The 13314-nt window shown below is 44.7% G+C and overlaps 1 protein-coding gene across 1 annotated transcript; it reads left to right on the top strand.

The window, feature by feature from the left end:
- Window positions 1-1183: 1183 nt before the first annotated feature.
- On the top strand, window positions 1184-12952 carry Optix (optix). The gene is made up of 4 exons (XM_017169862.3): window positions 1184-1981; window positions 3057-3175; window positions 4862-5111; window positions 11653-12952. The coding sequence occupies exons 1-4, from the start codon at window positions 1695-1697 to the stop codon at window positions 12479-12481; spliced, it is 1485 nt and encodes a 494-aa protein (XP_017025351.1). The 5' UTR covers window positions 1184-1694; the 3' UTR covers window positions 12482-12952.
- The last annotated feature ends 362 nt before the right edge of the window (window positions 12953-13314 follow it).

The following is a 13314-nucleotide window of genomic DNA, read 5'->3' as shown; positions in this document are numbered from 1 at the left end:
TCTTTAAGAAGGGAGTCAAGCTTTCATCAATAACATCCGGTACTGATCTACTTCAACCTTTTGCTGATATATACAATATCAGTTTAAAGCTAGAACCTGTTGCGAATTTTTGTGAAAAACAAGCGGTAAATGAGCTACTATATTATATAGATTGTTTTCTACAATTTGATTTTGTCAGTACATCTTTTATATAAGAAAACAATAAAATATCCAGTTTATTTAATGTTTACAAAAGTTTTCAAAATGAAACATTATTGATTAGATTATTTAAATGTTATATGTAAGTGATATAATGACTTAATCCATATTTTCTAATAATATTCCATCGAAAGACAGTCTAATATGAGCCAATCACTTCAGCAAACAGATTCCATTTAATTTGCTTTGGTTTGTAATAATCGTAATCCGCCTGATCTCGTTCCACTGTGCGGTTGTGCGGCTGCCTGTCAGGCTCTGCCCGCTTGTTTTATTTGATTTCTTTATCAATACCTGAGCTGCCTCCCCCCGCAGCCCATGCTGGAACCCCTGGAATAAGCCCCGTTGTTATCCTGCAATTGCAACTGTATAAGTTGCCAGTGTGCGAGGGTCTCTCCCTGGGTTCGTGTGTATGTGTGTGAGTGGGTCTTATGTACAATTCATTTAAACGTGACCCATGAAGGCAATGCCACCACCGCAGGCGCTGAAAAGAGACGGCAGCAGAAGCACTGAAGCTGCCAGGCCAGAGGCCAGAGAGAGACAAATGTAGAGGCAGCAAGCAGCAACCACGCCCACCCCGTAACCAGTGCCCTGGTATGGTGGTGCTTCGCATCCGTATCCGTATCCGTGTCTGTAGCTGTAGCTGCTGCTGCTGCTGTTAATGTTGCTGTTGTTGCTGCTGCCTGCGTATCTGTGTGCGACAAACTGGTTGTTGGTTGTTGGTTGGTATTGGTGGCAACTCGTTTCTGTTTCCATATCTTTTTCCTAGCTGTATCTGTATCTGTATCTGTGGCTGTATCTGTGTCTGCAGCTGGCAGCTGGCAGCAGGCAGCAGGCGGTAGCAGTGGCATTAGCAGCCGGAGCTGCCTGCCAGAGTATCTGTATCTGTGGCGCGTCATTGTTGTGCTGCTACTGCCGCTGCCACTGGTGCTGCCTCTGTCGCTGCTGCTGCCACGATAGCTTCTATAGCTTCTGTACCGCTCCATCCGTCGCCTAGTGGGCAGCTCAGTTACAAGACCATTATTTGACGTATTTTTTGCGCGCTCGGTTGGTCGTTTGGTTGGTCGCTCTCTCGGTATCGCAACATATCGCCTCGCCTCGCCTCGTATCGCTTATATCCATTGCCAAATCCCCCCGTTTCGATGTGGAGCAGCAGTCGCGCTCCTCCGCTCGTGGACCGGGCACGGGTATCGCATTCATGAGCTGGCTCATTGGCAATCATTTGGATTCGTACGCCATCCGGGGAGCAGCATTCGTTTGCCATTAAATCCTCCGCATCCTCGGGCGCCCCACGATCGTGATCGCGTGTGTCAAGTGCTGAAGTGACCTCCACAAAGTGACCCACAAAACCAGAAAAAACCATTTAAATATATTTAAACGAAGCAGGGAGTGATTGTGGTCGCAGGACAAACGTAAAGTGTAAGCCGTGCCCAGCAAGATTGCTTCGTTCCGGTGGAGAGTAGTATGCCCATTTGGTCACAGTGGATTCAACGAATAAAATGGCCGTTGGACCGACGGAGGGCAAACAGCCGCCCTCAGAGAGCTTCTCGCCCACGCACCACCAGATTATAGCACCCAGCCCCATCCTGGCCGTACCCACGCTGGCCTTCTCCGCCGCCCAGGTGGAGATCGTGTGCAAGACCCTGGAGGACTCCGGCGACATTGAGCGCCTGGCCCGCTTCCTCTGGAGCCTGCCGGTGGCCCTGCCCAACATGCACGAGATCCTCAACTGTGAGGCGGTGCTCCGGGCCCGCGCCGTCGTCGCCTACCATGTGGGCAACTTCAGGTAGGACTTGGGAATCGGATGCTGAATTTCCATTTAGAAACGAATTCCGATTCCGATGGAGAGGCTAACAAAAAGCCCCGAGGCTCGGATGTCACTGCCTCCTCTCCTGTCCCCTGATTAACCCCAACGAACGAACAGACGGTCATCCGATAGTTTTGCACAGCTTAATGAGGGCACAATGAGACGCTAAATTAATAAACAAAGGGATTAATTTACTAATTAAAGAACTGGCTGCTGGGCAAAGCCAAGTGGAGCAGGCTTGATTAATAAAACACCGACCGAACAATAGGTTCCCGGCCAGGGTCTTCCGTCGCCAGCTTCCAAAATATAGTCTCACATTACACTCCAGCTTCTAAGACGACCGGAAACAATTCGTTTGCATGGCAATTGGAATTTCGCCAAAAAAACAAAACAACAGACAAAGGATCGCGAGAGATTAGCTTTTTGCAGAGTTGGGTATATATCATAGGGGCTTGGGGAATCTATAATGGGAAGACGCAGCTAGACCCACTCACTCGACCCGTTCTGTGAAGTGGGCAAACAGGTCCGTTGCGGCGGCAATCGATAGCGACAATTATCCAAAGCAGTCGCTGCTATAAACGGCTGCATCAGGTTTTGCATCTCATCTATGCCAAATCAAATGAAGCCTGCCTGCAGGCCGAATGGCTATGTAATTCGAGTACAATCAATCAATGTCGTATATAAAAATAATGGTGTATATAGTGGATATGGAACGCGTATGCATATACGGGGGACCTGGCGATGCAAGTGATTTGATTGCTTTGACTCGGTAAATAAACGACTTCCAATTAAAACCATTTGACGTACTCAACTGAGCTGTCAACGCCAGTGACGACAATAAATGCTTATGAAATTGTTTCAAAATACATATGGCGAGGGCTTAGGACGCCCGTTGTGAACGGGGTGTGACTTGACTCTCCTGGGGTGGGGATTGGATGGAATGGCTTTGCCAGCGGGATATTTTTGAGACCCAGAGGGTTGAAACTAAGCTAAAGCTACTATAATATATACTATATAGTATCTGAATTATTCACACTCTGGTCTCTCTTTCCAGGGAACTGTATGCAATAATAGAGAATCATAAGTTTACTAAGGCGTCCTACGGCAAGCTGCAGGCCATGTGGCTGGAGGCCCACTACATTGAGGCCGAGAAGCTACGCGGTCGATCACTCGGTGAGTAAGCCTTGATTCATACTAGCTAAATTTACAAAATAAATGCCCAAATATAGGAGACTTTGCTTAATTGACATTAAATGTTTGTTTGCATAGACAAGCCTCTAGTATTTCTATATCTGATTTATGCATTTATCTTTATCGATTCATTAAACTATTTATTTGACTTTGAGTACCATAAAACGTTGTTGGTTTAAAGTGTTTATAAACAAGGTTGTTAAGTAAAAATCATATCAATTATCAAAATAATAAAAAAGGTTTCAAATCTTATAATCTCTACCCATTTATTACATTACAATAACTTACTTACTTAAATATCTTATGCTTAAATTATACAAAAAGTAAAATGAATATATGTACATTCTTTAGTTCTTTACTCATAGAAGAAAAATTAAATTAACTTGTTGTCGTAAATGTATAATTTTCTAATTCCTATCATCCTATTATGCTTATACTTAAAATATTCAAGAATGTATATCGTACCGTTTCAACAAAAATTCACTTTTCACAATACAAATTTGTTAAATAAAATAAACATTTTAATATTGAAAAATGGCTAAACCTTTCTTACCGTTATAAAATTCACACTTATTCTAAGGAAATATGGATCCTACTAAATGAAACACCAATGCCAACTAGTCGAATACGCAATATTTGTTTACATATTATATTTCCCTTAAAAAATTAAAAACAAATTATTATATGAATCTTATTAACTAATTTGATACAAAACGAAGATATTTTCAATGAATTCCAAAATCTAAATAAATAATTTAAGTTATGATGATGGCTTTAGTTTTATCATTACATTAGGAATTTTTTTCTCAAGATTTTTATACCCTTGCAGGGTATTATAATTTCAGTCAGAAGTTTGCAACGCAGTGAAGGAGACGTTTCCGACCCTATAAAGTATATATATTTTTGATCAGCATCAACAGGGGAATCTTTCTAGATATGCCAGGAAGAAATCGATTTTTTGGCCATTTTTGCTAAATTTTATAGGGGGTTACATCATTAAAATTTTTGATTTTGATAAAAAATTGAATTTTCAAAATTTTTAAATGAAGTATGCAGATTTATTAACTATAGAAAATCTTGCACAGAACAGTTTTCCGATTTAAAATTAATGCTCTTTTGGCCGAGTTATGATATTTATAATTTAAAAAAAATCAATAAGTTTTTTAATATAAAAAATCAGATTTTATAATACAAAATAATATTTTTCTAAGTCAAGGAATCATTTCCGACCCCATAAACCATATATATTTTTGATCAGCATCAACAGGGGAATCTTTCTAGATATGTTCGGAAGAAATCGATTTTTTGGCCATTTTTGCGAAATTTGATAAGGGGTTACATCATTAAAATTAGCAAAAATGGCCAAAAATTTTGATTTCTTAAAATTTTAAATTTGGTATGCAGTTTTTTTAAATTAATAAAAACTAACACAAAACTGCTTTCCGAATCGAAATTAATGCATTTTTGGCTTAGTTATGATATATTTTAATTGTTACCTGCAAGGGTATACAAGCTTTCTTTCTTGTTTTATATGTAAACATCTCAAATTATATCATTATTTTTAGTGTTCTCTTTAACAAAACTGCTAAAAATAATTTCCAGAATATATTGTACACCTATCCCAAAAATTAAATGTAATCCTCACATCAAACTTAACTTAACTTTCAGGCCCCGTGGACAAGTATCGAGTGCGCAAGAAGTTTCCCCTGCCGCCGACGATCTGGGATGGCGAGCAGAAGACCCACTGCTTCAAGGAGCGCACGCGGAGCCTACTGCGCGAATGGTACCTTCAGGATCCGTATCCGAATCCCACCAAGAAGCGGGAGCTGGCCAAGGCCACCGGCCTGAATCCCACGCAAGTGGGCAACTGGTTCAAGAACCGACGCCAGCGGGATCGGGCCGCCGCGGCCAAGAATCGGTGAGTGTTTGTGGGCCAACTTAATTAGCCATTAGAGTTAGACGACGGGGCCTAGAAGAGACAGAGAAGGAGCCAAGCTGGGGGAAACTCGATCCGGGCTGGGTAAATCGATACCCCTGCCCAGATACATTCTGTGGGCCATTTGGGGCGGGGTAGGCCAGGTCAAACCAGGAGGAGCATGGAGCGCGGAGCGGGGATCGCACAGGAGCGTTTCCATTTCATTGATCCGTGCCGATCTGCGGCAGCGGTGGCGGCGGCACCCAGTGAAGCGTTCTCGATTTCTGCTGTTTGTTGCGGTCTCCGCTTTTTGGCCACATTAAACTGACCGCCGACGATGAAGGGTATGGGCTTGGGCCAGGTCCAGAGACAGGCCGGGATGCGATGATGATGAAGGAGACAAAGTACGGCGATGATGATGATGATGATGCTGATGGCGATGACGATGATGACAGTGTAAACGCAGCTCATGCTTCAGCTGGAAAGGTGCAACCCGCTTGCAAAATATGGCCAGAAGAAGTTAAAACTCGACCAATTCGCGCGAAGTTGAAATGAAGAAGATCCCGCTCGAAGTGAAAGAAGGCAAGTTAAGTGGAATGACACTGCAAGAAATCCTCAGTCGGAGCGCAGTGGAATCGTAGTCCACTCAAGTGTTTTGGCTGCTCCTGCAGATGCGCAAATATTTCAAGTTCTACCTGCTCACAAAAAGAGCAAGGAGGGAAAAGGAAAAGTAAAAGAAATCGAGACAACATTTGGCATTCCTTGGAAACCCGGCACAGCCAGAGGAGAGATCCCATCCAGCGATCCCCGTGTTTATTAAGTTAGGAGCCGCATCGGCAGTGGCAGCGGCCTCGTCTCAAATTGAATGAATCTGCACAAAGCGCCAAGCGTAGCCAAAAAAATAAGAAGTTTACTAAGTAAAAAAAAAAGGGAAAAAATAAAGAAAAGTGCGCATCAAAAATACACATGAAAAATAAAAACCAGATGCGAGCGGGTCATTAGTTAAAATGATGGCGATTATTTCGCTTGTAAAGCAGCAGCAGCCACGGATACGCCGCCATTACAACTCCATCCGCACTCGATCCGCGGATCCCAGGCCCCAGTCCAAGATCCGATCCCCCGATCCCTGCCTGAATTCGAGTTTTTCGAGGTTTCGTGTAGTCATCGTGTTATTAAGCGGCGGCGGCGGCAAAAGCCCCCAGAGATGAGACAAAAAGGCGCACTGGAGGCACAAATATATGTATGCTCGGTGTCCATATAAAAAATATGAAATTAAAAGCCGTTCATATGCGACGGCCAGACAACTTCGACAGCGCCAGGCGGCATTCAGTGGCGGCGGCAAGGGTTCCGAGAAGGGGGACACGGGACCATTCTAACCGGGAACCAAACCAGACCCAAGACATCAGGCGCTGACTGTTCAAGCATTGTGCGCTGAAAAATTGTTAACATTTTTGCTACTGCACTTGTGCGAACGGGGACCGACAGGCGAAGTCAGTCAGAGAACCGAAGGAAGGTTAAGTTTTCACAACGAAACTTGGAGTACCCTTACTTTGGAAGGGTTTTAGGTTTGGGATATTATTGATGGATTTCATTTCTATAGAAAATGTTGTGACTTTATAGAAATGAGCCATAATAGATCCCTTAAAGCTGAACCCATAAAAGAAGGTTAAGTTTTCACAAAGAAGCTTTGAAAGGGTTTTGAGCTTTGGACAGAATATTTTGTTAAGGAGACTGGATAGATAAAAGCCATAATAGGTCTCTTAAACCAAGAAAAGTCTACTACCAATTAAATACAGAAAGGAACTATACCTAAACCTCTTCAACGACTTAAAGCTGGATTGCTAATCCGCCTTTCGAAAAGTGATATCTAAGAAAAGCAATCTCTTTACTCGATTATTCTCCAATAATATTGGTTATCTCTTTAATCAAAACTTAACCTAAACCTCTTTGAAAATATGTGCCTGCACCTACTCTCCCTCAAAAGCATATTCCCAGTTTCCTTACATTATCATAGCACCCTCTAATATAGGGTATACCAAGGCAGCTGAAGCTGGAGCAACAAGATCGTGAAGCCAGAAGGAGCCACGATGTCAAACGGTTGTTGTTGGCCCCAGCCAAGATGGTAAATCAATCAAATACACAGCTCCAATCCGCAGCCACAGCCACATCCACATCCACTCCATTAGAAAGGCTCTGGGGAGAAAGGCAGCGGCAGCGCGTTTCCCGCTCCCGAATTGAGTAATTAAGACATCGGAGATTGATCGACTCAACTCGACTTGAGTCGTTACGGCGGAAACTCGGTGCGCTGTAGACTTGTCATGCTCTGATGCCTTCAGCCGCCAAGTGGCCATTGCAAATAGAGTATGGAGCATGGAGTACGAAGTGCACAGGGAGCTAGCTGGCAAGATATTCAAAATCAAGATTGCCGCACATTGCACAGGAATTCTGGGCAAGCACAGGAAAGAAACGGGTTACTAAAGCTACCCCAGTCATCACCATTTGTCCATTTCAGAGGAAACTCTTGAGGCAAAGCAGATGGGAACGTAATTAATCCAACATTAAATAGGATATTGATTTGATAATCATGATGGAAAGAACTAAAAACATATTCTGTAATTTTATTATATTTTTGTATATATAAATTCCCTCTCCGCTCTTGTGAATCACCTACCCAAACACAAATCATTAGAGAAAACAAAACGATTGCCAAGAAGCTTCTATTGTGCAAATTCATTAAGGCAAAGCCCCGGCTCGAGACTTGATTTTGATCAATTACAATTGCCACTCGACGATGCACGACAGCGATACGAAGCTCTTGGCCAAACCGAGAGCCACTGAATCCATTGAATCCACTGATTCCACTGAATCCGCCTCGCGCCGATGCTTTTATTGCGTGAATTACCCGACAAGCGAAATGCGTGGCTCGTGGACAGCCACTGGAGATGGAGATGCGATGGAGATGGAGATGGCGATGAGATTCGCCCACATCCCTGCATCCAACTCGAGCTGAGGCGATGGCCAAATTAGGGGCACAGTGGGCGTCCAAGCGAGAACACGAAATGTGCCAGCAGAAATCAAATCAACCAGCATTTCGGGAATGAGAATGGGAATCGAAGGTTGGAGTGTAATAAAGCTGAGAACACAGCAAATATGTTGTAAATGTCAATTATCAATCAAAATAACAAACACGCACTTGCGGACGGGCATATAAAGATACAAAGATACAACGGGAAGAAGAAGCTCGAACTCAAGAGGTTTTGCTCATCGATTTCCCAGCCTCTCGGGCAGCCTCTCTCGAATTCTAATGAAGAAAAAGGAAGGAGCAGAAGCAGATATTCCCAGCCCCATCTCCGACTCCATTTCGATTCCCATCCCCCCCCATCGATATCCAAGGCGGAGGGCCCACTTGTCAGAGCGCTCGGACAGGGCACTCGAGCCCCATAAGTACCCATACCCATGCCCAGGTCCAGGTCTGTGGCCATATCCAAGTCCAAGCCCGGGATGCGATCCGAGGGAGCTGAGTCCGGACCACTCGATGCTGTTTGCACAACACCAACTACCGTTTTCGGTGGCTTGTGAGAAAAATATACAACCAGCTCGATATTGAGAGCGGGAGATGGAGTTGGGATCTAAACACTGGAAAAAAATCGAATTAATATACAAAATATGTGTAGGAATAATCTTAACAAAAGCTTAGAGAATAATTATGGGCTATTAGTAGATTTGTACTAGATTCTACAATAAAATAAACTCTTTGAAGGCTAAGTAAGGTTTTAACTCTGGATTAAGATGATTCTAGATTATAAGACTCCAGAAAAATAGATAATCTAAATTTAAAGAAATCCCAACCAAGATCATAAATATTTTTCCCCGTGCATCCGCTAGCTGATGTCCAAGAATGAACTGAATGGCTGAGCAGCCTCGGTGTCGGACACTTCAATGCCGCGTAGAAAGTGTATTAAAGAAATTAATAAGAAGTCAGGTTCAAGTCATCGCCATCGGCAGGCGGATGACTCTCCATCGATGGATGGCTGGTTGAGGAGGCTGAGAAGGCTGAGAAGGCAGGCAGCAACACCGGATGTGGCCTTTTGTTCAATTGACAAGTGATAGAGGCTCGTCTCGACTCGACTCGACTCGAAATAAAAGCGAACAACACTCCGCCCCAAGGGTTGTAAATATTCAAATGCGAGCAAATTTAAATCCCGTTTGTCAACAGATCTCTCCGGCTGGAAAAGGGAATAAATATAAAATAAATGTTGATTGCATTTAGGGCACTGAAAACATAAGCAAAGGTCTGAGTTGAAGGCCCCTCGGGAGAGAGCGTAGGACTGCTCCTTTAACTGCTCTTGCCTGTCCAAATATTTACACAATTTACGGCATTCAATTCGAATTGACACAATTTACTTGAAAATACGAGTGCGATGCAATTTTCCGCCTGATTTTGTCGCTCTATTGACATGGCATTAGCCAGCAGGTTCATTGATTTTCCCGCAGCAACTAGCATAGATTTCTAGCTGGTTTTTTTGGCCTTTAAGCCATACTTAAAGCAAGCATCTTTTGTTGGCCTAGCGCAGAGATCGTGTTACCATTCCGGCATTCTTTTGCAGCCTGAATGGGTTTCAGTTCGCTTTCGATTCGAGTCGGAATCTCCGTCTTCTGACATGAGCCGATTAAGGAACATTTCAATGCATCTCGGGTTTCCCATCCAAACCCTTCTGGCTGGCCATGTCCAGGCGGGTAATTACATACGTGTCACTTCGGTTAGGTTAGGTGCCACGGGGTATCCGATTTCAGTAAACCCTTTGCCCTTGCCCTTGTCCTTGTCCCTGTGCCTGTGCCTGTCTCTGTTCAGATCGCGGCTATACCTCAGCTCCCATCTCCCATCTCCCAGCTCGCTGCCAAGTCAATTGTGTGGAAAATATATATCGTATTCGTGCATCCAAGTTTTGGGTTTCTGGGCTCAAGCCGAGCGTGCCAAGTCCCCAGTTCGTAGCTCCAGTCGAGCGTGAAAATGGCCTTGAGTCGCCCGTGCCAAAAATCTGGCTAACAGAAGCTAAAGCAAGGATATCCACGCAGAATTTTGCGTCCGAATTGGTTTAAAGTTTCTCCTGTGTGACCCACCACAGATAAGCTTAGATGGTTCTTATTACCAATATTTGGATATTCAAATAACAAAGTCCTTTTGGACTATCATTGTATGTATCTAGGAACTATAGTGTTTCAAAGTTTAAAAGAAAGCAAAGCTACCGAAAAAATATTAAACAATAGCAGCTTATTTTTATAATCGATATAGTTTCTTACCGTAAGCTATTGCCAGGACTCTAAGCTTGAGATTATATTCCCGTGAGATAAAGTTTCATCTCATCGACCCACCGCATGGCCTCTCACTTTCCCATAGTTAGATTCCAATTACCTTAATTCTAATAGCCACAAAAAAAAAAACCTTTCTAATCGGAAGGGCCTCTGAAATTCGGGAGTATCCCAGCAGCGGGCAGTCTGAGGTCTTCACACTCCACTCTCCGATCTCCAATCTCCAATCTCCCAGCTATAACAATTCATCAGGCCGTGAGTGATCCATCAAGTTGGCACATTAGGCGGCTAAACGATTTAATGTTTCTCTGGCAACCGAAAGACAAAGGGCACAGGGACTGGGCCCAGCAAGGTAGCCGCAGATACATTTCGCAGCTCCAGCTCCAGCTACATCTCAAGCGGTGTCTCTGCTCCCGCTTCCACTGGCCATGATGTGGCACCATTAATCACACAACACGAGCCGCTGCAGGATCCCGGCGGCTGCCAGGAGGGGAACAAATTGCAGCAAGTTGAGCGAATCCTAACCAATAATTATGACATTGCAGGAGTCGTGGCGTGATGGCAAATGATGATGTATATGAGAATGCTCCTCCTCCGCCCGGCCATATCTGTATCTATATCTCTTTCCCGCTGCCGGTCTTCAATCTGTGGCGGCTAATCAAGTCATCTTCTGGTCAGATGGCGATGCTGCGCCTTTTGTTTTGGCCCCCAGACGATTTATCTTAAGCATGTGTGAAAGTTGTGTCAGATTTATGAGCCTCTGTTGCCTCCCCCCAGTTGCCTTGGCTTCCCCGCAAGCGGAGCTCCTGCGGGGCAGCGACAAATGGGCCGCCTTAATGGGCGTTTAGCCGCGGTCACTGCAACTGTCCAGCCTCGCCTAATTAACGATGCCGATGTCGATTTCAAAGGCTTGATGTCTTAATTTCTTTATATTGCAAGACGGAAAATCGGTGTGAAGCTGGAAAGTGAATGTCAGTGGGAAAAGTCTTGATTCTATATCTAATTTCATCAGCAATTCGATCAGTTATGGCTTGTCAAAGACATGAAAAATTCAATACAAACCCCAGAGAAGTGGCTCTTAAAGAGTTTTTTAGTTTATTTAATTTTTAAATGATAAATATGATTATCAAGCAGTCATTGCATAAGAATTAAAACGAATGTAATGTAATCACCTGGATTGTATGGTTCTGAGGACTGACATATAAATAAAACCAAAACCTTTTCCCTCTTCCAGCATTCAACACAACCAGAACCAGGGACTCGGCTGCCGTAGCCGGCGGGCGGATGGCGCCGCCTCGCCCACGCCCTCGGACAGCTCCGACTCGGACATCTCGCTGGGCACTCATTCGCCGGTGCCCAGCAGCCTGCAGCTTCAGCACAGTCCGGGCAGCACCTCTAACGGAGCCAACGATCGCGAGGAGAGCCTCAGCGTGGACGATGACAAGCCGCGCGACCTGAGCGGCTCTCTGCCGCTGCCTCTTTCTCTGCCCCTGCCGCTGGCCTCGCCCACAAGCACGCCACCCCAATTGCCGGTGGGTGGTGGCTATGCAGGAGCTGGAGCAGGATCTGGTCCGGGAGGACCACTGTCTGCGGCCGGTTGCCTGCCGCCCTTCAAGCTGGACGCCGCGACCAGCCTGTTTAGTGCCGGCTGTTACCTGCAGAGCTTCAGTAACCTAAAAGAGATGTCCCAGCAGTTCCCCATCCAACCGATCGTCCTGCGCCCACACCCACAGCTGCCGCAGCCCCTGGCCCTGAACGGAGCCTCCGGCGGGCCACTGCATCATCCCGCCTACGCGGCCGCCTACAGTGTGGAGTGTGTGCCCGGCCACGGACCTCATCCGACACATCCGCAGCCGCCCAAGCTGAGGATCAACTCACCGGAGAAGCTCAACTCCACGGCGGTGGCCACGGCTGGCTCGGGTGGGGCAGGCGGAGGGCCTAACCATCACCACGAGGCCACCACCACCACCACCACGGGTTATCACCACAGCGGGCAGCTGCTGCTGCACCGACCCTTCTCCACGTCACCGGAGCTGAAGCACAGTGCCCCCGAGATCACATGATATCAGCGGGTCTGAGGAGGAGGAGGACTCCTCCGATCACCCCAATCCTAACTCCATAAGAACCCACCACCACCCCGAAGCACTAAGGCCCAGCTATTCAGATTGTTTCAATTGTATTTCTAAGTTAGCCGTAGTTAAGCGCAATCCCCGCGGCGGAGTTCGAGCAATATTCGATCCTGGCCACCGGACTCGTTTCCTATATCACGACCCCGATATTACCTATACCTATACCTATACCGTTATCCAGCAGCAGCAAAACGCAAGCGTCGCACACGCACACGCACTCTTCAAAGATAGCAATTTAAGCCGGATGGAAAGTGGGATTCCCCGATGCCGAGTTTTGGGATCCCAAAACTGAACTTGAATTCGAAACGTTTTCATTCTAATTTTTGTGTGTGTGTACGTATTTGTAAATAGAGTTTAAGTATGCAAATCATAGAGCTTACGTATACATTTAGATTGCAATAAAAGAAAAACAACCGAATGAACAGTTAAGAATTTGAATCATTATATAAAGTTGTGTTGTTTGTTTTTTTGGGATGGAATGGAATTGAAGAGAATTTTAATTGTTTTTAGAAAATATAAGCTCTGGAAAAGGTCATAATAAAATTTTAAAAAATAACAAGTGGAAGTGGGGAAATATTCTATAAAAGTAGCTAAAGATTCATTTTGTTTATTGGAGTTGTCTTGTTGTATCTCTATCCCTTTTTCTGCTGAGAAATTAAGAGGGGTTTAAGCTATGAAATGAAAAACAACATACTTAAATTGAAGTTAATTAGTAATTATATTCAGAAATGATCATTTTTATGGGAGAATCTATAAAATGTGTACAA

This window comes from Drosophila kikkawai, chromosome 2R (genome assembly GCF_030179895.1).
Source record: "Drosophila kikkawai strain 14028-0561.14 chromosome 2R, DkikHiC1v2, whole genome shotgun sequence".
NCBI lineage: Eukaryota > Metazoa > Arthropoda > Insecta > Diptera > Drosophilidae > Drosophila > Drosophila kikkawai.
This window is presented reverse-complemented; position numbering and strand designations above follow the sequence as displayed.